The 24,261-nt window shown below is 40.9% G+C and overlaps 1 protein-coding gene across 4 annotated transcripts in view; it reads left to right on the top strand.

Moving 5' to 3' along the window:
• The window catches only part of kif6 (kinesin family member 6), a 570,521-nt gene that overhangs the window by 276,480 nt on the left and 269,780 nt on the right, over positions 1-24,261 (top strand). For all 4 annotated transcript variants that reach the window (XM_043687249.2, XM_087983390.1, XM_087983396.1 and 1 more), the window contains one exon: positions 578-793. In XM_043687249.2, the coding sequence (XP_043543184.2) occupies positions 578-793 (216 nt within the window). The remainder of the gene's footprint in view (positions 1-577; positions 794-24,261) is intronic.

Genomic DNA, 24,261 nt, shown 5'->3' with positions numbered 1-24,261 from the left:
AGATGGAGTACAGCAGAAGTTTGACAGGCTAACTGAGGAGAGGTTGAGGAATCAGCCCCTGTATACTCTAATGTTTCAAAGGATGAGCACTGATCTAATTGAAACTTACAGAATTCTTAAAGGAACATATTTTTTCACTCTGGCCCTGCTGACAGATTCCAGTGACTTATCCATAAACAAGGTTAACTAATACACCTGAGGTTTTCCGGTTTCTCCCATCTTTTTTTCCTAAGTAATGAGAGTGACATTATCTGATTCAATGACACAGTTCCAAAATCCAGAGAGCTTTGGAAATTGATGTCTAAAGCATTTTCACATTCTTCCCCCCTTTCTTTAATATATTATGATGGAATCCATTCGGTACAGAAGATTTGTTTAAGAGATTTTTTTAAAATACGATTTTCTGTCTTAAAGTGTTTTTGGTTCAATTTGTTCCCTTGTAAGCTTATATTTTGCACTCTTCTTATACTACAAAAACATATGCAGAGTTATTAATGTAAATTCCTCTTTTCTTAATCATTATGGTATAGCAAGCCTCTTTTCACTGTTTATTTCCTTGAATTTCCTTGAATTTTAGATATTCTTGTGAATATGCTAAAGAAAGAGAAGAAGCGAGCACAAGATGCTATCAATCAAATAAATTCAGTGAAATGTGGGAAAGTAACTCCCTCTAGTGCCCAATCTTCAAAAGAATTAAACTCAAGTCATGGATCAAGACAGCTTTCTGAATCAGGATTTTCTAGTAACATAAGCACCTCGGGGTCTGAGTCTACCTTCAGTTGCAGGAGAATGGGTAAGTATCTTAACATTCACTGGCAATTTTAATCATTTACTGGAAATTGAGCAAGAGCTACATTTTGATATTCATTTTCCTGAAGTTCCATTGCAGCTAACAAAAAAGGTTACTGTTGGTATCTAATTGATGATTGACCACTTATGACATTGCTAATGAGCCAACATTTTTAATGCAATGACACTCATTCCAGTGAGTGGAATGATCAGACTGACTTTCTTTATGGTGCTTGCTTTTGATTGCTTTTTCTGATTGTATACTCACTTAAAACAGGATGTCAGAGCATATTTCTGATTACCTTCTTTAAGTTTCTCAGGCTCATTAGAAAGCTGGATATATTACAATTATAGGGAGAGTCTGATTTCCCATTTTAAGTCAAATCTGTATACAGTGAAATACTTTCTCATATGTCATATGTGCAGCACAGAAACTGCCTACGTAAGCTACCTCCCAACCATTTTCATCTAACCATATCATATTATATTCTTTTCTTGCTTACTTTATCACTTGCCTAGGTTCTTCTGTGCTAATCACTCAGCACTCACTGTGAGAATGCGTTCCTCAATACTCACTGTGAAAGTGTGTTCCACATTTCAACCTCTAGCAATAAAAGTTTCTTCTGGACCTGTAATTTATTATCGACAATGATATTTATAACCACTAGTTTTACACTCCTTTCGCAAGTGAAAAGATATTCTGTACATCTACCCAGTTGAGTTCTTTCATTAATCCTATAGAAAGGATGTTGTTAAACTTAATAGGGTTAAGGAGAATCCAAAGGGATTCTACAAATGCATTAAGGATAAAAGGGTAACTAGGGAGAGAATAGCGCCCCTTAAAGATTAGCAATGCTACCTATGTGTGAAAACGCAAGAGATAGGGGGAATACTGAAGGAGTATTTTGCATCAATGTTTACTGTGGAGAATGATTTGAAATTGGAGAATGTGGGGAAATAAATAGCAACATTTTGAAAAATGTCCATATTACAAAGGGCGATGTGCTGGACATCTTAAAATGCATAAAGGTGGACAAATCCCCGGGACTTGACTAGGTGTAGCCTAGAACTCTGTGGGAACCCAGGAAAGAAATTACTGGTCCTCTTGCTGAGATATTTGTATCATAGATATCCACAGCTAGATGCCGGAAGACTGGAGGTTGGCTAACGTGGTGCCACCACTGAAGAAAGGTGGCAAGGGAAGGCCAGTGAGCCTGACATCGGTGGTGGGCAAGTTGTTGGAGGGAATCCTGACGGACAGGATTTACATGTATTTGGAATGCCAAAGACTGATTAGGGACAGTAAACATAGCATTGTGCATGCCTCATGAACTTGACTGAGTATTTTGAAGAAGTAACAAAGAGGATTGATGAGGGCAAAGAGGTGGATGTGATCTGTATGGACTTCATTAAGGCGTTCAATGAAGTTCCTCATGGTAGACTGGTTATCAAGGTTAAATCATGCGGTATAGAGGGAGAATTAGCTATTTGGGTACAGAACTGGCTCGAAGGTAGACAACAGAGGGTGCTGATGGAGGGTTGCTTTTCTGATTGGAGGCCTGGGACCAGCAGTATGCTACAAGGATCGGTGCTGGGTACATTACTTTTCATCATTTATGTAAATGATATGGATGTGAACATAGGAGGTATGGTTAGTATGTTTGCAGATGACTCCAAAATTGGAAGTGTAGTGGACAGTGAAGAAGGTTACCTCAGAGCACAACAGGATGTTGAACAGATGGGCCAATGGGCCAAGGAGTGGCAGATGGAGTTAAATTTGGATAAATGTGAGGTGTTGCATTTTGGAAAGGCAAATCAGAGCAGAACCATTACACTTAATGGTAAGATGCTAGGTAGCGTTGCTGAATGAAGAGATCTTGAAGTGCAGGTTCATAGCTCCTTGAAAGTAGTGTTGCAGGTAGATAGGACAGTGAAGAAGTTGTTTAGTATACTTTCCTTTACTGGTCAGAGCATTGAGTATAAGAGTTGTGAGGTCATGTTGTGGTTATACAGAACATTGGTTAGGCCATTTTTGGAATACTGCATGCAGTTTTAGTCTCCCTGCTAAAGGAAGGATGTTGTGAAACTTGAAAAAGTTCAGAAAAAAAATACAAGGGTGTTGCCAGGGTTGGAGAATTTGAGCTATAGGGAGAGGCTGAATAGAATGGAGCTATTTTTCCTGGAACATCGGAGGCTGAGGGGTGACCTTATAGTGGTTTATAAAATCATAAGGGGCATGGATAGGGTAAATAGACAAAGTATTTTTCCCCAGGGTAAGGAGTCCAAAAATTGAGGGCATAGGTTTAAGGTGACAGGGGAAAGATTTAAAAGGAGTCTTAAGGGCAACTTTTTCATGCAGAGGGTGGAGTGTGATTGAATGAGCTGCCAGAGGAAGTGGTGGAGGCTGGTACAATTACAACATTTAAAAGGCATATGGATGGGTATATGAATAGGAATGGATTAGAAGGATGTGGACCAAGTTCTGACAAATGGAGCTAGATTGATTTAGGATATCTGGCTGGCATGGAGAAGTTGAACCGAAGGGTTTGTTTCCATGCTGTATATCTCTTTGACTCTCTGATTCTTATGAGGGTTCAGAAAAGATGTACAAGGATGTTACCGGGATTGGAGGGTTTGATCTATAGGGAGGAGGCGGGTTATTTTTTCCCTGGAGTGTTGGAGGCTGAAGGATGATGTTATGGAGATTGGTAAAATCTTGAGGGGTATGGATAGAGTGAGTAGCCAAGGTCTTTTTCCTAGGCTAGAGTGTCCAAAACCAGAGGACATTGGTTTAAGGTGAGAGAGGAAAGATTTTAAAACGTCCTGAGGGTAACTTTCTTATGCAGGGAGTGCTGCGTGTATGGAATGAGGAAGTAGTGGAAGTGAATTCACTTACAACATTTAAAAGGCATCTGAATGGGTATATGAATGGGAAGGGTTTAGAGGGATCTGGGCCAAATGCTGGCAAATGGGACTAGGGCAGATTGGGATGTCTGGTCGGCAAGGACGAGTTGGACCAAATGGTCTGTTTTCTGCTAAACAGCTCTGTGACTCTATGACCTGAATGGTCTAAAGAAATGTTTAAAAGTAACAGGCCAAAGTGAACTTGGGTAGGGAAGAATGAAGTGAGCTCCATGAGACAGAGGCTTGGATTGAAATGCCCTGAATTGTTAATGTACATCCAAAAGACTCATGGCGGATTCTATCAAGCAGCAGATCCATTGGTTGCTTGCAACAGGCAAAGTACGGACTGTCCTCAATGAGTCACCATTTGGAAAACTTGCAACAGAGTGTCCAACTTTATATGTGATTTCATATTTGAAAAACATTTGTTGGATAATCCTGAATGTGCAAAGAATTACATCCAATTTAAGATTATCACTCGGGCTCGTAATATAACATATTCGCTTTTACTGGAAGCTATTTGCATTAACACACAGTCTATCCTTTGTAGACAAAAATAACGTACACACACTGTGCCTGTTTTAATTCAACAGAATAAGTGGCAGCCATTCGCTGTTTTATTTATCAGGGTAGTACCCTGCCAATCTGAGTTAACCTGTTTTGTTAAATTTTAACAAAGCCTGCCTGTTAACTGTCAATTAACATTAATTGTTACATTCCCTGAAGCAATGCATCAATCAGAGTCATTTTGCCAACTAATCAGCATTTTCCTCCCATGCAATATAAATGGTAGTTTTCTCCTTGAATTGGTATTCTTGATAATGGTTATGATGTGTGCAAGATGAAAATCTTTGAAAAACTGTGTATTTTAGTCATACTCAAGTTCTGTTTTCATTATTAACTTTCAATTCCCTTTTTCTCTGGGATGTGCAGATGTTTTCTTTTAATTCTTATTTCAAAAGGAAACATATATTGGGGAAAAGATCAATTGGAAAAAAAATTGAAAGGATGCTGAAATAACAAGTAAAAATAAACTTAAATGCTAACTAGAAGCTTGAGAATGTGGAGAAGTAAGAAATTACATTGTAAAAGGGAATAGTGTGTCATTTGAGCAATTTGTTCACCTCCTGGTCACTTCCAAGCTGAAAAAGTCACAGGGGAGAAAAAATAAATTGTAATGTTCATCAGCCAGGAACATTTCTATCACCACCGAGCAGATGTCTATTAAGCAACATTATTAAAATTCTGTGAGCTGGATCTGTGCACAGTCTGCTCAGTCAAGCTGCTACACACTATGGAATGATGCCATTTAGAAAGGGGAGAAAATAAATTGCAGAAGAAGTTGCATCATCTGCTTTGTTCAGCTTTCGTAAAAAATTGGAGGCTTCATTTTTACAAAGTAGGCATCATTACTTGATTGGAAAAATTTTGGATTGTGCATTTTTCTCGCATGAAATTGACTGCATTCTCAATAAGGTTGCATATTGGAAGCTAAAAATATTTTTTTAAATGTTCATGGTGTGTCTACATCACTGGCAAAACCAACATTTATGCCATGAGTAATTGCCCTGGAGAAATGGTTGTGCATTGTTTCCTTGAACTACTGCAGCACATACAAAATGGATTTTGACTCAGCGGCAGTGAAGGAACAGTGATGTAGTTTCAAGTCAGGATAGCATGCCAGTTAGAGGAGAACTTGTAAGTGATGATGTTCCTAGGTACGTGAAACAGTTTCAGCAGATAGCCAACTCAGGCATTTGGCACCTCCCAGTTGCGCTCTTTTATTGCTGAGTGCATATGTGGAGAACAAGTTAGCAACCCAAATATATCAAAATACTAATTGTGAAAAGTAATTTGGCCAACTTAAAAGTTTTTAACATCCTGTTGTAATTGCCTTTTCAGGCTAAGTCCGTAATTAAATATGATGTGGAGGTGCCGGTATTGAACTGGGTTGCACAAAGTCAGAAATCACCTCATGACACCAGGTTATAGTCCAATAGATTTATTTGAAATCATAAGCTTTAGGAGGATAGCCCCTTTGTCAGATGAAGTGAGAGGGAAGCACACAGAACGCAGAATTTATGGGAAGGAGATCAAGGGCAGAGAGATCAAAATACCCTACAAATGGTGTGAGTGGACTGTCAAATAATAGGTTGCTGCAGGTGATCAAGAGTGTTAGACGGTGGAGTGAAGTGCCAAGAACTAAATAACAACTGAAGGGACGACCTATAATCTGATTAAATGAGGCAGATAGATAATTACAAAAAAGTAAAAATGACATGGTGCTGGAGACAAACCAAATGACTGGAATAACAGAACAAAAACAGAAGCTACTGGAAACATCCAGCAGGGCCAGCAGAATCAGTGAGGGAAAACCAAAGGAAGGGTCACTAGATCCGAAACAGATGTGGCCAGATCCCTGAGTTATCCCAGCAACCCCCTGCCCTTGCTCCTGATTTACAGCATCCACAGTTGTTTTGACTTTTTTTATAGGTAAAAGAGTCACATGCCGAGGGTCTAACCAAAGTAAACCAAAACTCTACAAACTGATTACGGTAGAAAGATCCTGACAATTTATCAAGGTGATAGTATCAAAACCGAAAGAACTGCGGTTGCTGTAAATCAGGAGCAAGGCCAGGAGAAGAGATTGAGTGAGGGGTGTGTGGGGTCTTCCATAATGCTCTTAGCCTTTCGGATGCAGCGTGTGGTGTCAATGTCTGTAATGGAGGGGAGAGAGACCCCGATGATCTTCTCAGCTGTTCTCACTATCTGTTGTAGGGTCTTACAATCCGAGACAGTGCAATTCCCGAACCGGCAGTAATGCAGTAGCTCAGGGTACTCTTATTGAATCCTCTGTAGAATGTGGTGACGATGGGGATTGGGAGGTGGACTTTCCTCAATCTATGCAGAAAGTTTTGACACTGCTGGGACTTCTTGGCTAAGGAGTTGGTCTTGAGGGACCAGGTGAGATTCTCTGCAGGTGGATGCCAAGAAATTTGTTCCTCTTCACGATATCCATGGGAGAGCCATCGATGCCCAGCAGAGTGTAGTCGCTCCGTGCCCTCCTGAAGTCAACAGTCATCTCTTTCATTTTATCCACGTTCAGAGGCAGGTTGTTGGCTTTGCACCAGTCCATTAGCTGCTGCACCTCCTCTCTGTATGCTGACCCATCATACTTGCTGTTGAGACTCACTACAGTCATGTCATCAGCAAACTTGATGATGTAATTCAAGCTGTGCATCGCTGCACAGTCGTATGCCAGCAGGGTGAACAGCAGTGGACTGAGCACAAACCCCTGGGGGGGGGCCCCGTGGCTCAGTGTGATGTGATGCAGATACTATTCCCAATCTAGACTGTCTGAGGTCTCCCAGTCAGGAAGTCCAGGATCCAGTTACAGAGGAAGGTATTTAGGCCCATCAGTCCCAGCTTTCCAATCAGGTGCTGAGGAATGATCATATTAAATGTAGAGCTGTATTCTATGAACAGTAATCTAATGTAGATGTCCTTCTTGTCCAGGTGGGTAAGAGTCAGATGGAGGGCGGTGGAATTTGCATCATCTGTTGATTGGTTTCACAAGCCTTTCAAAACACTTTGTGATGATGGGTGTTAGTGCAGTGGAGCAGTAGACGTTGAGACAGGACGCTGAAGACGTCTTCGGCACGGGGATGATGGTAGTGGTCTTCAAGCACGTTGGAACTATGGTGCAGCTCAGGGAGATGTTGAAGGTGTCCATGAGAACATCCGCCAGTATGTCAGAGTATCCTCTGCGTACTCTCCCAGGGCTGTTGCCTGGTCCAGCAGTCTAACATGGGTTGACTCTATATAGGGTTTTCCTCACATCAGTGTGGTAAGGCACAGCACCCAGTCATTGGGACGGGGTGTGAATTTCCTCGCTGCTATGTCATTTTGAGCTTCACACCATGCATAGATGTTGTTCAACTCATCTGGGAGGGAGGCGTCACCAGCACAAGCAGGCAATGCTGTTCTGTGGGTGGTGATGGCCTGGATGCCATCATGCTCTGTCGCTGTCCTGAAAGTGCCTGTGTATTCTCTGTGCGTGTGCACACTTTGGCTCTTGGATGGCCTGGGTCAGTTTGGTCCTTGCTGCTGTTAAAACTGCCTCGGCATCTGCTCTGAACGTGGAATCATGGGTCCTCAGCAGCACACGCACCTTTGAGGTCATCTATGGCTTCTGGCTACAGAGTTCATTGTTGCCAAAGTTACACCATGTTTTCTCCCTGTCCCAACTTTGTTGGTCATAGAAAAATCCTTTCATGCTTGTACCCCCCCATGCACCCGAATTTATGGTGTACGGAGCAGAATTATAGCAGTGTCAAAATGGCAAAGGCACAAAATGTTGTGTCCTTCAGATCCCTGTTTCCCTACTGCAACTTTGATCTTTTGGTTCAAATAAATCTGTAGTTTAATCGGACCTTTGCCACCCTGATTGTGCCTTAGAGATTCCAGTCTTTGATCCTAATATGCAAAAGATTTTCTCTGAAAAATACACTCCATGCTGTGGCTATTGTAATAACTATTTTTTTCAGCATGAAACCCAGTCTGGTGGTATGACTGATGGTAACTCGTGTAGCACATTTGATAACTACAGTATTTTATTTCATTTACTTTTATTATCCATTATAAAGCCCATATTCTCATAGATCTCTTATTTTTATGATTCAATTCACAAGATCAGAAAAAGAACAATCAAGTCCCTTTGCCAATTTTGTTTCTGAACCAACATGGATAATAGTCTTTCTGACTTTATTTAACTTTGCCCTTCCTTCCCTCTTGAAGGGAATTTTCTGCTTGGGAACTGTTGTCTGGATGTTGCACCTGAAGGCTTAAAAAGGCTGCACTGGAGGGTCATTGACCAGCCTGTCTGGTGCATTATGTTGCCACTCCAGACTATTCATCCCTATTTAGTCCACTGAAGAAAAGATTATCTCAAATCTACAAGCTGGTAACATCCAACTTGGTGTTTGGACGTGCTTAAAGTTTGTATCTCTACTGCTCAACCCAAACAGGATAATGCAGGTATTTATTGAATAAGGAGAAATGGCCAACAATTATCTGATCATTATGTTAACTGAATAAGTCAAAAATGATTGGAAGATCTGAAAAGAAAACAATAAGGCAAAATTTGACTGAATATCTTTCAATGCATTTGCATAGCTGTAATGAGTGTCAGTTGAATCTGAAGTCCTTCAAATCCCAGTGTCAACATTGTCAAGTGCAGATCGGATATTGCTTGAACAGGCTAGTTGCAAGAAATTTGGGTCTCTTTGGAAAGGAATGCCAAGTCATAAATTCAAGAGCTTTAATGATTTCTGGCATATGGGACTCATCCAAGATAATAATTCTTTGGAAGAGACAGGATTCGTTCCACCAGACCTGGAAAACATTAGAACATTTTTTTGAAAAGGTCAGAAAGGACTGGGACTAAAAATTGATGTTAATAATAGTGACATTACAGGCTGGTTTCTAGAACAAATATTTTATACCATGCTATGAAGAGACATGGTGGATTGAAATCCCCAACTTTCCCCTTTTGCACGAGCACTGACAAATAATGAATTGGCTCCCACATTATGGAGAAACAGATAGGTGTTGCAATTTTAGTGAGGCATAGTCTTGGAATTTCTTTATAGGTTGCGGTCTAAAATTTATCTTAAATGACATTCTTTTACTGACAAAATTTGCATGTAACTGATTTACGATGGTTGTATGCTGAAACATCATGAGATATATCTGCCAAAACCTCCAGCTGTTCTCTTGTTTTTGTTTACAATCTCTGTGGAAGAACAGAACATATGAGTTTTCTGGAGTTATGTGAATGGATATAGAGTGTCGTTCAAAGTTTCATATCAGTGTATGTCTCAAATTGAGTCTCAAATTATTATTCTTCCCAAATTTAAAAAGGAAAGCAAATTAGTCCTGAAACATGCATAATACTTAATCAAAGTGTCAATACATCTGACAGTTTTGAGATACTTTGGTCTTCAGAATAATGGAAGAAGATGCTCATCTTGCTGTGGACACTGCCAAGGTGTGTAACTCCTGTCCTACTTCAGAAGGATTACATCAAAGATGTTATTTCACAGTAGCCAAAACTATTCAGGTATAACCTGCCCAAGACAGGTTTCTTCAGGTGTTGACTGAAAACTTAAGTAATGGCCTTCACTAAAGCAATAGCTAATTGAAGAGAAAGACACAGGCTGGATATTTGAACTCAAAACTTCTGATCTCCTGTGGAGTCTAGACAAAGTATAAGCTGCCTCAAGTTATGAGTGGTCCAATTAATTTTGGTTATACTGCAAAATTTGAGAGTAAACATTACAGTGGCCTAGTTTATTAATGAAAACTGAAAGACTTTCTCTGATTCTTCTGTTGGATTGACTGGGTAAAAATGTTGAGAAGTTTGCATAAAGAAATGTAGGTTGGGTGTGTTGGTTGCCGTAGTTGTGGGTATGTTCGCCGAGCTGGAAAGTTGATTTGCACCCCTTTCTGGGTGATGTTCTCAGTGCTGTGGAGCCTCCTGCGAAGCCCTGCTCTACAAGGAATCTATTTCTTTTGTTCCTTCCAGCTGCCGGTTATGTTGTTCATTGCAGTGTTCGGTATAATTGGTCTAGGTCAATGTGTTTATTGATGGAGTCCATGGATGAGTGCCATATCTCTGGGACATAAGCATAGACAACAATGCAGCAGTGGTCTCATTCAGTGTAATGGCACTGTTTGCCTCAATTGACAAAACCTTAGCCAGAGAGACAATAGCTAACCTCCTGACAAACAGAAGAGCCGACACGACAGGGAACCTATCAGCAAGGACTGTATGCTCAAACTACTAGACCTGTACTTGACAGCACACTTCATATTCAACAGCCAGTATATGAGCAGATCAATGGGACACCTATGGGCTTGTCCATCTCTGGACTCATAGCAGAAACAGTGATTCTATCTAAGAACATTAAAACTAGGAGCAGGAGTAGGCCATCTAGCCCTTCAAGGAAAAAGTGAGGACAGCAGATGCTGGAGATCAGAGTCGAGAGTGGGGTCCTGGAAAAGCACAGCAGGTCAGGCAGCATCTGAGGAGCAGGAGAATTGACTTTTCGGGCAAGGGCCCTTCATCAGGAATGAGACTTGTGAGCCGAGAGGGTGGAGAGATAAATGAGAGGGGGTGGGGCTGGGGGGAAAGTAGCTGAGAGGGCGAAAGGTATACAGAGGTGGGAGTAATGGTGATAGGTCAGAAAGTAGGATGGAGTGGATAGGTGGGAAGGAAGATAGACAGGTAGGAAGGTCATGAGAGTGGTGCCAAGTTGGAAGGTTGGAACTGGGATAAGGTGGGGGGAGGGGAAATAAGGAAACTGGTGAAATCCACATTGATGCCGTGTTGTTGGAGCATCCCAAGGAAGAGAGAAGAGAGAAAGCGGGGGGGTGGTGGAGAAAGAGGGGTGGGGGTGTGGGAAAGAGCACTTCGAGTCTGCTTAGCCATTCAATGAGATCATGGTTAATCTTTTCGTAGCCTCAGCTCCATTTCCCTGCGCTCTCACTATAACCTTTAATTCCTTTACTGTTCAAAAAATTATCTATCTTAGCTTTGAAAGCAATTACTGAGGAAGCCTCAACTACTTCACTTGGCAGGGAATTCCATAGATTCACAACCCTCTGGGTGAATCTCAGTTCAGTCCTATATCTGCTCCCTGTAATTTTGAGACTGTGCCCTCTTGTCCTAGTTTCGCCCTCCAGTGGAAACGTCCTCTCTAAATCTCTCTTATGTATTCCCTTCATTATTGTATATGCTTCTATAATATCCCCCATCATTCTTCTAAATTCTAGTGAATATAACCCAGTCTACTCAGTCTCTTCTCATAAACTAACCCCCTCAACTCCAGAATCAACCTGGTAAACTGCTGTTGCTCCTCCTCTAATGCCAGTACATCATTTCTCAAGTAAGGAGACCAAAACAACAGGTGTGGCCTTACCAGCACCCTATACGACTGCAACATAACTGCCCTGCTTTTAAACTCAGTCACTTTCGCAATGAAGGTCAAAATTCCACTTGCCTTCTTAATTTCCTGTCGCAATCTACAGACCAACCTTATGTGATTCATGCAGAAGGACACCCAGGTCCCTTTGCACAACAGCATGTTGCAATGTTTTACCATTCAAGTAATAGTCCTTTTTACTGTTATTCCTGCTGAAATGGATAACTTCACATTTATTAACATTGTACTCCATTGGCCACACCTTTGCTCACTCACTTAAACTATCTATATCCCTATGCAAAGTTTCACAGTCTTCTGCATACTTTGCTCTGCCACTCATCCTAGTGTCATCTGCAAACTTTGACACACTACACCATGTGGTCCCCAACTCCAAATCATCAGTGTAAATTGTGAATAATTACAGTCCCAATACTGATCTCTGAGGCACACCACTAGTCACTGATTGTCAACTAGAAAAGCACTCATTTATCCACACTTTTTGCTTCCTATTAGTTAACCAATCCTCTATCCATGCTAATTAATTGCTCATAATGCCTGCATCTTTATTTTATGCAGCAGCCTTTTGTGATGCACCTTTGTTGAATGCCTTTGGAAATCTAGATGCACCACATCTACTGGATCCCCATTGTCCACCGTGCTCATAATGTCTTTGGAAAATTCCCGTAGATTAGTTAAGCATGACCTGCTGTGTCTGCCCATTGGACTATTTCTATCTAGATGCCTTGCTGTTTCTTCCTTGATAATAGCCTCATGCATGCTCCCCACTACATAAGTTAACCTAACCGAGAAACCGACTGGAACAAACAGCCCTCCCACAAATCTGACCCAAACTCTGTATCAGATATGAGGACAACACTTTTGTAATAATTAAGAGAACAGAGACCAAGAACAGATTTTCAACGCCATGCTCATTGGGACCAAATTTATGAGAGAGGAGGAAACCAACAACCAACTTCCACTCCTGGATGTGATGGTAAAAAATACACCGGTAAACGCATAACAAAAGTGTACAGAAAAGCCATGCACACAGATAAGATCTTGAACTAAAACAGCAACCACCCAAACATGCACAAGAGAAACTGCATTAAGACCCTGTTCAAAAGGGCTACAACACACTGCAGCACTCCCAACCTGTGAAGAGAAGAAGATGAACACTTCTTTGCCAAGAACGGATATCCCTGCAACTTGATCCACAGATGCCTAGCAGACAAACAACATGCCATGACCTAACCCACTAACCCCACTACCTTATTTTAAAAAATGTCTCATAACTGACCACTTGGATTCATGAGAACAGCCACGCTCAGGCAACGACTCACCAGAACAAAAGACCCAATATCCATCATGTGCAAGACAAATGTAGTTTACAAGATTCGATGCAAAGACTGCATGAAACATTATATAGGACTAGCAATCCACATCCAAAAACATCAACTAGCTACTAAACACTGTGATCAGCTGTCCCTGGTAGCTGTACACACAGATGAGAAGGACCACAAATTCGACTGGGACAACACAACAGTAATAGCGCAAGCTAAACATAGGACAGCCAAAGAATGCCTGGAGGCATGGCACTCATCAGTGGACTCCAACAATAAACACATTGACCTGTACCCAGTATACCGACCACTGCAACTGGAAGCAGCAGGAACAAAACCAAATAAATTCCAGAAGACACGATACAGCAGTGCTTCACAGGAGGTTCCAAAGCACTGAGGATGTCACCTAGAAAGGGGACAAAACGTCTGCAAATCAACTTGCCAGCTCAGTGAACATACCCACACTCCCTCAGTGTTGAGATGTGTTTCCCTGATTGGAAAATCATGGAGACACGGTGTCACAATTTTCAGGAGTTGATCATTTATGAGAGGGATGAGGAGAAATTTCTTCTTCATTAGAACAATTATACTGTCTTGAATGTAGATCCCCTACGATCTGTGAATGGTCAATAATTAACTGCATTCAAGCCAAAAGTTGTTAAAATTTTTAGTACTATAGAAATTAAGGGACATATGACAAGTGTCAGAAGATTGATGTTTTTGCAGTTCCTCATTGCTGCAATAGGAGAATGTGGTTAGATTCCCTCCTTCGGCCCAGCAAGTCCAGACCGACCTCCGAAGAGTAACCCACCCAGACCCATTCCCCTAACACTATGGGCATTTTTGTATGGCCAATTCACCTGATCTGCACATCTTTGGACTGTGGGAGGAAGCCCACACCAACACAGGGAGAATGTGCAAACTCCGTGCAGGCAGTTACCCGAGGCTGGAATCGAACCCAGGTCCCTGGCACTGTGAGGCAGCAGTGCTAACCACTGAGCAACCGTGCCATACGGATAATAATTTATTATTATTTATTGAGAAACAGATTTCTTTGAGAATGTAATAATCAGTTTCCATGGCATTGGTTAAAAACCATGGATGACAAGGCATAGACATTTCCAAGTTTGCTGCTTTTGTGAAAACAGATTTGTTTTTGTATATTTCTTTCAGCCCCCTTCAGCTCTACCACCTCTGGCTTTGACTCTTAAACTACTGCAAAAGATGTACACGGAACAGTCATTCTGTTTACTTGTTCAAGGCCTTGGAATATATAGATCTGAATAGTTATGACATTGAGTGATGGTAATCTGATTTTTCTACCACACTGTGCAAAATTGCTGTTCCAAATAACAGGTCAATTTGTTCCAATAGGCCTTCCTCTGATAGCATTTCTTCCAAATGGAAGCCAAAGGATTAAATCCTTCCATATTTGATACTTTGTGGTTTTACTGTGAGATGCAGAATGAGAGATGCTTGCTATCTGGTGCACATTAAGTTGGATTCATTCTTGAGTTAGCCCCTACATTTAGGATATCTACAACACTTGTTGAATTTGGTTTCTAAGTCAAGTTCTGACAGAGTTTAATGAGAACAGCTGTTCTGTTTTCTTCCCAGAAATCTCCAAAAAAAGCATCCTCTTTTATATCAGTTTCATTTAAAAAAGGTAAGCAAGCAGTTTTAATTTGTTTTCGGAGGGTGTAAGCATTCCTGAAAAAAAAAGCAATAATTGTCCATCCTGATTACCCTTGAGCAGTTGGTGGTGAACCACCATGAACCGCTGTAGTCCATGTGGTGACAGAGGGAGTTTAAGGATTTTAACCCAAACACGGCCAGGGCATGACTGTGGCTCAGATTTTTCAGTGGGAAGGTAGTTGTGGCAGCAGTATAGACAAAGGTTGTGTGACGGGACCACATGGAAATCCTGCTGTAGCTGAGTCTGCAGAAAGTGCCCAGGAAGTTCTGATTGGTAATTACTTGGCATTTGAAACTTTCAGAAAAAGAGCCTAATCCCAAATTAGAGTTGGGGACTTCAACGGTTCTGACTTATTTAATAACTAGGAATAGTTAGAGGAATTAAAACCAGCTCTTCAGACCTAACTAACTGTAAAACTGATGCTCCAAAGTAAAATACTGACTCCAGAACTACCCAAATTCCTATACCCAACTAGGATCATAGGCTTGGATTCAATCCCAAATCATTCCTGACATCCACACCTCCCAGACCTAATACATCATTATCCTTGCCCCGAAACTATGACTCCACACCTTCTGCAAGCCTCTGGGCCTGATCCCCATGTGGCCCCCTTTCTTAACTATTGTCCAGGCTTTGCAACATGTATGGTAAGTAATCTGGTTTTCTTTCTCTGGCATCATTTTGAAATCCAAATCTGCTCTTTCATACTTTATATACTTGAACTAAATGCATTAGACTGAATTTTGCTAGAGCTTTGAGATCCCAAAATCAAGTTGAAAATTCAGTCCTGAGATCAGACAGGCTGACAGTGGGACTCCCTCATCATTGTTACCATAGGCAGTGTCTAAATTGGTCTTTTAACAGCAGCCCCCTGCCAATTCATGATGATATGAATACTCTTGATGTTACCAGCACAGAGAGTCCCGGCTCTAGGAAGCAGGGCAAAATCACTAGGGTTAAGGTCAACTGTCTTTTTATCCACAATTCGTTTTGGGCAGTCGAATCTCTGGCTCTGTTGCCTTCCAGGGCTGTTGCAGGGAGGCCACCCCTATGAAACTTACAGCTTTCTCACAGTGTAAGTTCTCAAAGTGTTGCTTAGCTGTTCACTAAATGCCAGGGACCATCAAACTGATCTGTATTTGAGACCTCAATTACATATTCTACCCATCTCTGGAAAACATCTCTAATGGTGGAACAGTGATAACACCTTTCCTGTATTTTACCATTCCAGCATGTTTGTTTCCTCCACTCAAGTGCTAGTAGTATTCAGCCCACTGTGACGAGTTTGAATTTTTCAACTTTGACAACCAGCTTGTTTTGAGTCTTCAGGGTTATTGATGAAACAGCTCCCTTTTTTCTCTTAGGTATCAGAAGCCACAAAAGGCGCTGTTGAAAGACCTATTGTGAGTTTCCGAAATGCATCTTGTACATGATACACACTGCGGCAACTGTGCGCTGGTGGTTAAGGAAGTGAAAATTCAAGTTATTGAATCAAGTCCAATCGGGAGGATGGCTTTGTTCTCGATTGTGGTTAACTTCTTGAGTGCTGAGCTGGAGTTGATTGAAGAAAATGAAGAGCCGTAGTCTTGACATAAGTCTCGTAGAGGGTAGACAGATTTTGGAGAGTCAATAGATATCTTAGTAGCTGCAGGAATTCAAGCATCTCACCTGATGTTGCGGGCACAGTATTTATAGGTACATCCCAATTATATTTCTGGTCAGTACAAGCCTCGGGATGTTGATACTGGAGAATTGATCATTCATCTTCAAACATTGAAGGTTAAGGGGATTATCTGAAAGTAGGAACCTCACTTCTAAAGAAGGTCACTGGATTCAAATGTTAAATTTGTTTCCTCTTCACAGATACTGCCAGACCTGCTGATTTTCTCCAGGAATTTCTGGATTTTGTTTCAGATTTCCAGCATCCTCAGTTCTTTGTTTCACGTTAGCTTCTCCTTTGTTGAGGATAGACATTACCTTGCATTTGTATTGGAGGACTTGCAAATGGTGCTGTCCACTTTACAACCAAGAGCAAATATTCCCACTTCTGACCTGGTGATAGAGGGAAGGTCATTGATGGAGCAATTGAAGGTAATTGTGACTCAGTTACTGCTCTTGGGAACTTCTGCACTGATGTCCTGGGTTTGACGATTTCAAAATACCATGACAATGCTCCTTTGTGTTAGGTAGAATTTTAACTAGTGAACTGCTGTAATCTTGATCCCATTGACTTCAGATTTGCACACCAAACAAAAACAAAGAACAGATAAGACCCTTTGGCCTACCACGACTGTGCCAAAAATGATATATTTCCAAACTAAAATGCTTTGCCTCTGTGTGACCCATATCCCTCTACTTCCTGTCAACTCCTATATCTGTCAAATTCTCTTAAACATTGCTATTATATCTGCCTTCACCACCTCCTCTGGCAGCGCATTCCAGGCATTTACCCCCCCCCCCTCCCCATGTTAAAAAAAAGCCCGTCTCATCTCCTTTAAACTTAACCCCATTTACCTTAAACCCATGTTCCCTAGTAATTGCCATTTCTACCCTTGTAAAAAAATGACTTGCCCGAGAATATCACTTTCGTCGTCTGCATAAATTCCCTTCTTTATCCTTGAGTGGACCTACCTTTTCCTAGTTACCCCATAGCTCCTAATATATGTATAAAATGCCTTGGGATACTCTTTTAATCATGTTTGCTAAAGACATTTCATGCTCTTTTTTAGCCCTCTGAGTCCTTGTTTGGGTTCTTTCCTGCTATCTTTATATTTTTCAAAGGTTCTGTCTGTCTTCAGTTTCAAGTAGCTTTAACCATATGCATGTTATGCATTGTGCCTGGATTGTGAACCAGAGTCATTCACCATATGGTCAGCAGATGGCCTTTATTGCCTGGTAGCTCAAACATCAATGGCACAGAGGATGATTAGATGTAGGAGCAGAAGTAGGCCATTCAGGCTTATCCCATTGACTTCAGATTTGCACACCAAACAAAAGCACCATTCTCCTCTACCATTCAATGGAATAATTGGCTGATCCGATAATCCTTAACCCAACTTCCCTGCCTTTCTCCATAACGCTTGATTCCCTTACTGATTAAAAATTTGTCTACCTCAGCCTTGTATGTCCTTAACAACCTAACCTCTACAGCCCTCTGTAGTAGAAAATCCTAGATTCCCTGTCCTTGTATTAAATGCACCATTTGACTTCTCACCTACATTTGTCTCATCTGCAAATTTCACAACAGCCAATTAGCAGAGGGTGGTGGTGGAGGATTACCTTTCAGACTGGAGACCTGTGACTAGCGGTGTGCTACAAGGATCAGTGCTTTTCATCATTTAAATAAATGATTTAGATGTGAACATAGGAGATATAGTTAGTAAATTTGCAGATGACACCAAAATTGGCAGTGTAGTGGCCAGTGAAGAAGGTTACCTCATATTTCAATGGGATGTTGATCAGATGGGACAATGGACCGAGGTGTGGCAGATGGAATTTAATTTAGATAAATGTCAGGTGCTGCCTCACATTTGGAAAGGCAAATCAGGGCAGGAGTTATCCACTTAATGGTAAGGTCCTGGAGAGCTTTGCTGAACAAAGAGACCTTGGGGTAGAGGTTCATAGTTCCTTGAAAGTGCAGTCACAGGTAGATAGGATAGTGAAGAAAGCGTTTGGTATGCTTTCCTTTATTGATCAGAGCATCGAGTGTAGGAGTTGGGAGGTCATATTGCAGCTGTATAGTACATTGATTGGGCCACTTTTGGAATATTGTGTGCAATTCTCATCTCCCTCCTATTGGAAGGATATTGTGAAATTTGAAAGGGTTCATAAAAGATTTACAAGGATGTTGCAAGGGTTGGAAGGTTTGAGCTATAGGGAGGAGCTGGGTAGGCTGGGGATGTATTCCCTGCAGCATTAGAGGCTGAGGGGTGACCTTATAGAGGTTTATAAAATCATGAGAGGCATGGATAGGGTAAATAGTGTTATGACGTTGTAGGTGTACTGTACCTTTAAGAGAGATGAAAGGCTGGCAAGGACTTAGCAAGCATACAGAGTATTGGAAAATTTAAAATGTAACATTTGGTAAAACACCTAGCAGCAGATGGGTTGCTATGAGACAAAAACAAATTCAAATTCGGCCGATCAGTTTAAACTATGCCCCAAGATACCAAATTTAATCAGGTTTGAATTTAGTATTTTGATAATATTAAAACCAATGAAACGATCCGATGTTTTGGGGTATAAAACCGGGAAAAATTGAACAGTCGAGAAGGAGAACCGCCAAGCCACGAACAAGTACAGACTGCCAGCAGAGCAGCTCTCTGAAAGGTGCCTGTCCATCTGTTTCTGCAGCAGAATGTTGAGGAGAAAATCTACAAAGGTGAATTGGCAAAGCTGACTGGTTTAGAAATGTGATTTCTTTTGCAAATCATAATTGGGATTTTTTTATCGGACTACTATTGTTGAGTGGGAGGTAGAAGATAGGTTTAAGAGAAAGGAGTTGTAAGTAGTTGTTACTTAATATTCTCTGTTAGGCTCAAAGAATAAAGTTCTTAAATTTTTACTTCAAGTAGTGACTTTTGGGATAGTTCTTTGCCTCTCAAATTTTAACAGATTACGGCATGGGGTGAATCTTTTCTGTGTGGCTGGTTTACATTAGCAGAGGGTTTTACCCCGTGTTATAACAATAGACAAGATTTTTCCCTGGGGTAGGGGAGTCCAGAACTAGAGGGCAAAGGTTTAGGATGAGAAGGAAAGATATGAAAGGGACTTTAGGGGCAACGTTTTCACACAGAGGGTGATGCATGTATGGAATGAGCTGCCAGCGGAAGTGGTGGAGTCTGGTACAATTACAACATTTATAAGGCATCTGGATGGGTATATGAATAGGAAGGGTTTAGAGGGATATGGTCCGAGTGCTGGCAAATGGGACTAGTTTAGGATATCTGGTTGGCATGTATGATTTGGACCGAAGGGTCTGTTTCCATGCTGTACATCTCTATGGATGACACGCAAACTCATGAAGCATTCCATATTTTTTTCGACTTCGAGTTGCTGCTAGAAAAATGTCTATTCTTCTATTGCACTATAACTTGTGTGTTTTGCACTTCTTATGCACTTTATGCCATGTACGATTGTGCTGTCCATGTAGCACCCTCGGTCCTGGAGGAACGCTGTCTCATTTTTACTGTAACTGTTGTATATGGTAGAAATGACAAATAAAAAGCTACTCTACTCTCTACCCTATGACTCTAACTCTCCTCATTTAAGTCATTTATATATGTTGTAAATACATAAATAGGCCATCCAAGAATGACTCCAACATAACGGCTGCCTGTATACTGGGCATTGGCACTAATGTGTCAGTATCTGAGGGTACCTATTTTGTGCAAAAGCTTGATGTCAACAAAATGCCTTACAGCTTCTACAACAGCACTTTCTGTAGACTAGCCACAGCTACTTTTCAAAAGCAATATATCCTTATGAAATAGGAACAACAACCAAAAGAGACCAATTGGCAAGTAACCTGTAATTAGTACATAATCCTTTGATTGATGTGTTGCACTGTACATGCATTCAGCTATTCCTGATTAAGAGATGGCATTAACTGGAATGTTGTTCTCTAAACTTTGGCAGAACTGGTTAAAATTTGCATTGTATTGATTTACGTTGTAACCAGTCTCTTCTACATGGTTGTGACGGTTGTTCACTGCTTGCAGTAATGTCCTTACCAAAAATGTGTTATGATTCCAGCTGACTTATCATTAGGCATGTCAGACCCCATAATGAAATCTGGCCTGATCGATCATATTTTTTTAAAAAACCTTGATGATCTTTCACTGAAAAGCAAGAACACGAAGTTATGCATTTGGAGTTAATAATATGACAAAAATTTAGTATGAAAAAGAAAAATTAATACAAAACAAATCAAGCTGTCTAAATATAACACAGATTGAAAAATTAGAAGAGAGTTATAAAGTAGCTGCAGCTAAGGTGTTTCCCTTGGTTGGGTAAACTAGTTTGGGTGTTGGGGCACAGCGTAAAAGTAAGAGTGATGCCACTTAAGCCTGAGATGAGGAAAATATTTGTGAACATTTGGAATTGTCTGCCACACAGGGCTATAGAACTCCAATCATATTTAAGATGGGGATTGATAAATTTCTGATTAGCAGTGACATACAGAGTTATGGGGATAGGATGGATTAAGGTATTTAAGTGTTCAATCAATCACGATCATATTGAATGGCAGGGCAGAGCTCAATGGGCAGAATGGCCTGCTCCTGTTCCTATGCTCCTTCTGCTCACAACTTAAAAGATAAGAACATTTGTCTTATATGTCACCAAAGTATATCAGTAAGTGAAAAGGAAAATTTGGAATGGCACCACATAACAATGCTCGGTATATTTGAGAATATTTTTCCCTTGAACACTTTGGCAAAGATAGTTGTTAAACTGAAAGCTGTTTTGAAAGCTCAACAGATTTCCTTTTAATCCAGAATCAAAAGGTAAGGTCTGCATGGAAGCATCATTTTGTGTTTACCATTTTTTAGCAAAACACAAGAAATCATGGACAATGGCAACGTAATTAAAGAAGGAATGACTGTGACTGTTGACTCTTTATTTAAAGCTTTAAAAACAAAGAAGTAGTAGTAACAGCTATCCAGAGCACATCACTTGGTGCTTCCATAGGAGCAAGGCCATTGGAAGCTTTCTCCAATGACGTCATTCAGCAATTAACAGTCAGATCTGAAGAACTGTAGATGCTTCTCACTGCAGTTCGATGATTCCACTCATGACTGATCCAGCCCAGCATATTTTTTTTTGCATGGTTTTGGAGGACATAACAATTAAAGAGGAGCTTCTCACTGTTTTGCTCCTTAAAAATAGAACAAGTTGTGAGGATATCTACAACGAATTCAAAAAATATGCACTTGAGAAAAACATCCCAGTCAAGAAACTGGTTTCCATCACAACTGGTGCAGTAGCAATGCTCTATTGCATTTTGAAAAAGTGATTCTGATTTTCCATTTTTTGTCAATTACTACAGTATAATTCACCAGCAAGGATTACTGAGTAAAGTTATGGATTTGTCTCATGTAATGTAAATTATTTTTAAGATTGTAAACTCAACTGAGCAAGAACCTTTCAATACTACATGTTTAAACCCTTACTGAATGAACTTGATGCTACCTACGGTGAACTAATTCACCACGCTGCTGTCAGGTGGTTCAATCAAAGGAAGGTCCTGCAGAGATTTTTTGATCCGATGCCTGATATGTCACTTTTCTGAAAGCAAGGAGTGAAGTGTGCAGTGAGCTGTCAGACGATGCATGGTTGTTTGACTTTGGATTTGTTACAGAATAATGTTAAAGCTAAAAGAGCTGAACTATGAAATGAATGAGACGGGCATTGCTCCTACCTTAACTGCATGTTCCCAAGTCTGCAGCTGAAATTTTCAGCCTGGATTGTCTTTTTTAAAAGATGAACAATTTCTATCATCTCCAGTAAATGGCTTTTGTTTATGATAAATTTATGTCAATCACTTGTGTGTACCTTTCCAGGCGACTAACAGAGTGCGCCTGTTTTCCCTTTGATATTAAAACAGGTCAGTCAACCATTGCAAATTTACCTCCAATATTTATGGAATATTTAACCATTCATTACGTCTGATAAGGTACTGGCTTTTAATCGCAATAAAATATCTCAAATAAATGCATGAGTATCATCTATATTGATATCACCTACTTGTGTAAAACTTTGTTCACAAACTGCACTCCGTCTGTGGCAAACATATCCCTTCTTGGTGAGGGAGACCAAAACTGCACATGACATTTTTGATATTGTTTCACCAATGTAGTAGTGGTAATGAGGGTTGAGAGTGTGGTGCTGGAACAGCACAGCAGGAAAGGCAGCATCCGAGGAGCAGGAGAATCGACATTTCGGACATAAGCCCTTCATCAGGAATGTAGAGTTATGAGGTTTGCCAGGTGGATCTCATAGAATATGTGATCCCTCATAGGGGCTGTTAATCTAATCCAATCAGGGAGTCCTGGCTGACAGATATAAATAGGACTATCACTTAGGCGGTAGTGTGGGGGTTAACAAAAAAAGAAAAAAACAGGAGTGTAAGGGCAGTGTGTGGTGCTGGTAAAGCACAGAGCTTCTGTTCTGTCAGAGAGCTGGCTCGGAGAGAGCTGGATCAGTGTCAAGGACAGTCCACATGTAAATAAAGGGTGACTTGGTGATGGGATACCGGACTCTGTGGAGTTATTTCACTGGTGTTGAGAGTAAAGCAAAGTAAAAAAATTCGTTCGCAACCCTCATGTTTGAGTTGGGGTAAGCATTTCTGCTATAATGCTGTTATTTGGGAAGCTTGACTGGTTTGACTTTGTTGTCAAAAACTGGGTCATGTGTGGAAAGAATGTGTTAACGTTTCCAGGCAAGTGAGATTTGGGCAGATGAAGAGCAACGACATAATTCTCCTGATACCTTGTGGACCCTCGGCTTTTTCAATTATTAGAAGCCTAAATTTCCCTGAGGCATACTAAAATCTTTCAAGAATTTATGGATTTGGTTAAGGAATATTACAACCCCAAGACTCCTCCAATTTTGATGTGATATCGGTTTTACTCGGCAAGTTGAGAACCACAGACATCTGTATCAGGATTTTTGACTAGGTTAAGACGACTGGCAGAGGCATGTGATTTTGGTTTAACCTTTAATGAGATGCTGAGAGACAGTTTGGTCTGTAGAATTAATGACGTAGCCATGCAAAATTGCCTACCAGCTGAAGCCCAACTGGACTTCAAACGGGCACTACAACTGGCTTTATCATTGGAAAATGCAGTAAGTGGAACAGCGTGTTCTGGTGGAAGTGGAGACCCTTTCAAGTCCAACTGGAGCAATATCCAAATCCGAACCAATCCAAATAATGTCTTATGAAATGGTCACCCGGTTCTGATGGAGGTTGATACCAAAACAGCTGTTTTGGTGATCGCCTTGTCTTGAACAAAATTTGCTCTGAACTTTAACCCTTTAGTGTATGCAAATCCTTGGCTCGACTGCGAGCATGTACTGGGGAAACTTTACAGAGTAAAGGTACAACTTCAGTTCCTGTCTCTTATGAGAAGCAGGCAGTTCAGTTACCACTGATAGTCATAAAAAGCTTGGGCCCACATTTGGTGGGGCAAAGTTGGTTGAGAAAGGTTCATCCAGACTGGCTGAACATTTTTTGATTAGAAAATGGCTACTGAGTGAATTCCTAATGAAACATCTGGAGGTTTTTCAGAAATCTGTCGGGACTATCCAAAGAGTCAAGGGAATGTTGACCAAGAAGTAATTCCACGATTCTGCAAGGTCTGCCCAGTGCCATTTGCCATAAATAGAGGCAGAAATCAGAAGGCTGGAAAATGACAGAATCATCAAAGCAGTCTAATTTGTTGAATGGGCATATCGATTGTGAATCCCATCGAGTCAGTTTGCTTTTGTGGGAATTTTAAACCAACAGTAAATTGCTTTTCGCAGCTGGATAAATACCCAATCCCTC

Source organism: Chiloscyllium plagiosum, unplaced genomic scaffold (assembly GCF_037043375.1).
Source record: "Chiloscyllium plagiosum isolate Xiang-an unplaced genomic scaffold, Cpla_swu_hap1 HiC_scaffold_3, whole genome shotgun sequence".
Classification (NCBI taxonomy): Eukaryota; Metazoa; Chordata; class Chondrichthyes; order Orectolobiformes; family Hemiscylliidae; genus Chiloscyllium; species Chiloscyllium plagiosum.
Note: the sequence above shows the minus strand (reverse complement) of the source record. Positions and strands in the feature narration are given on the sequence as shown.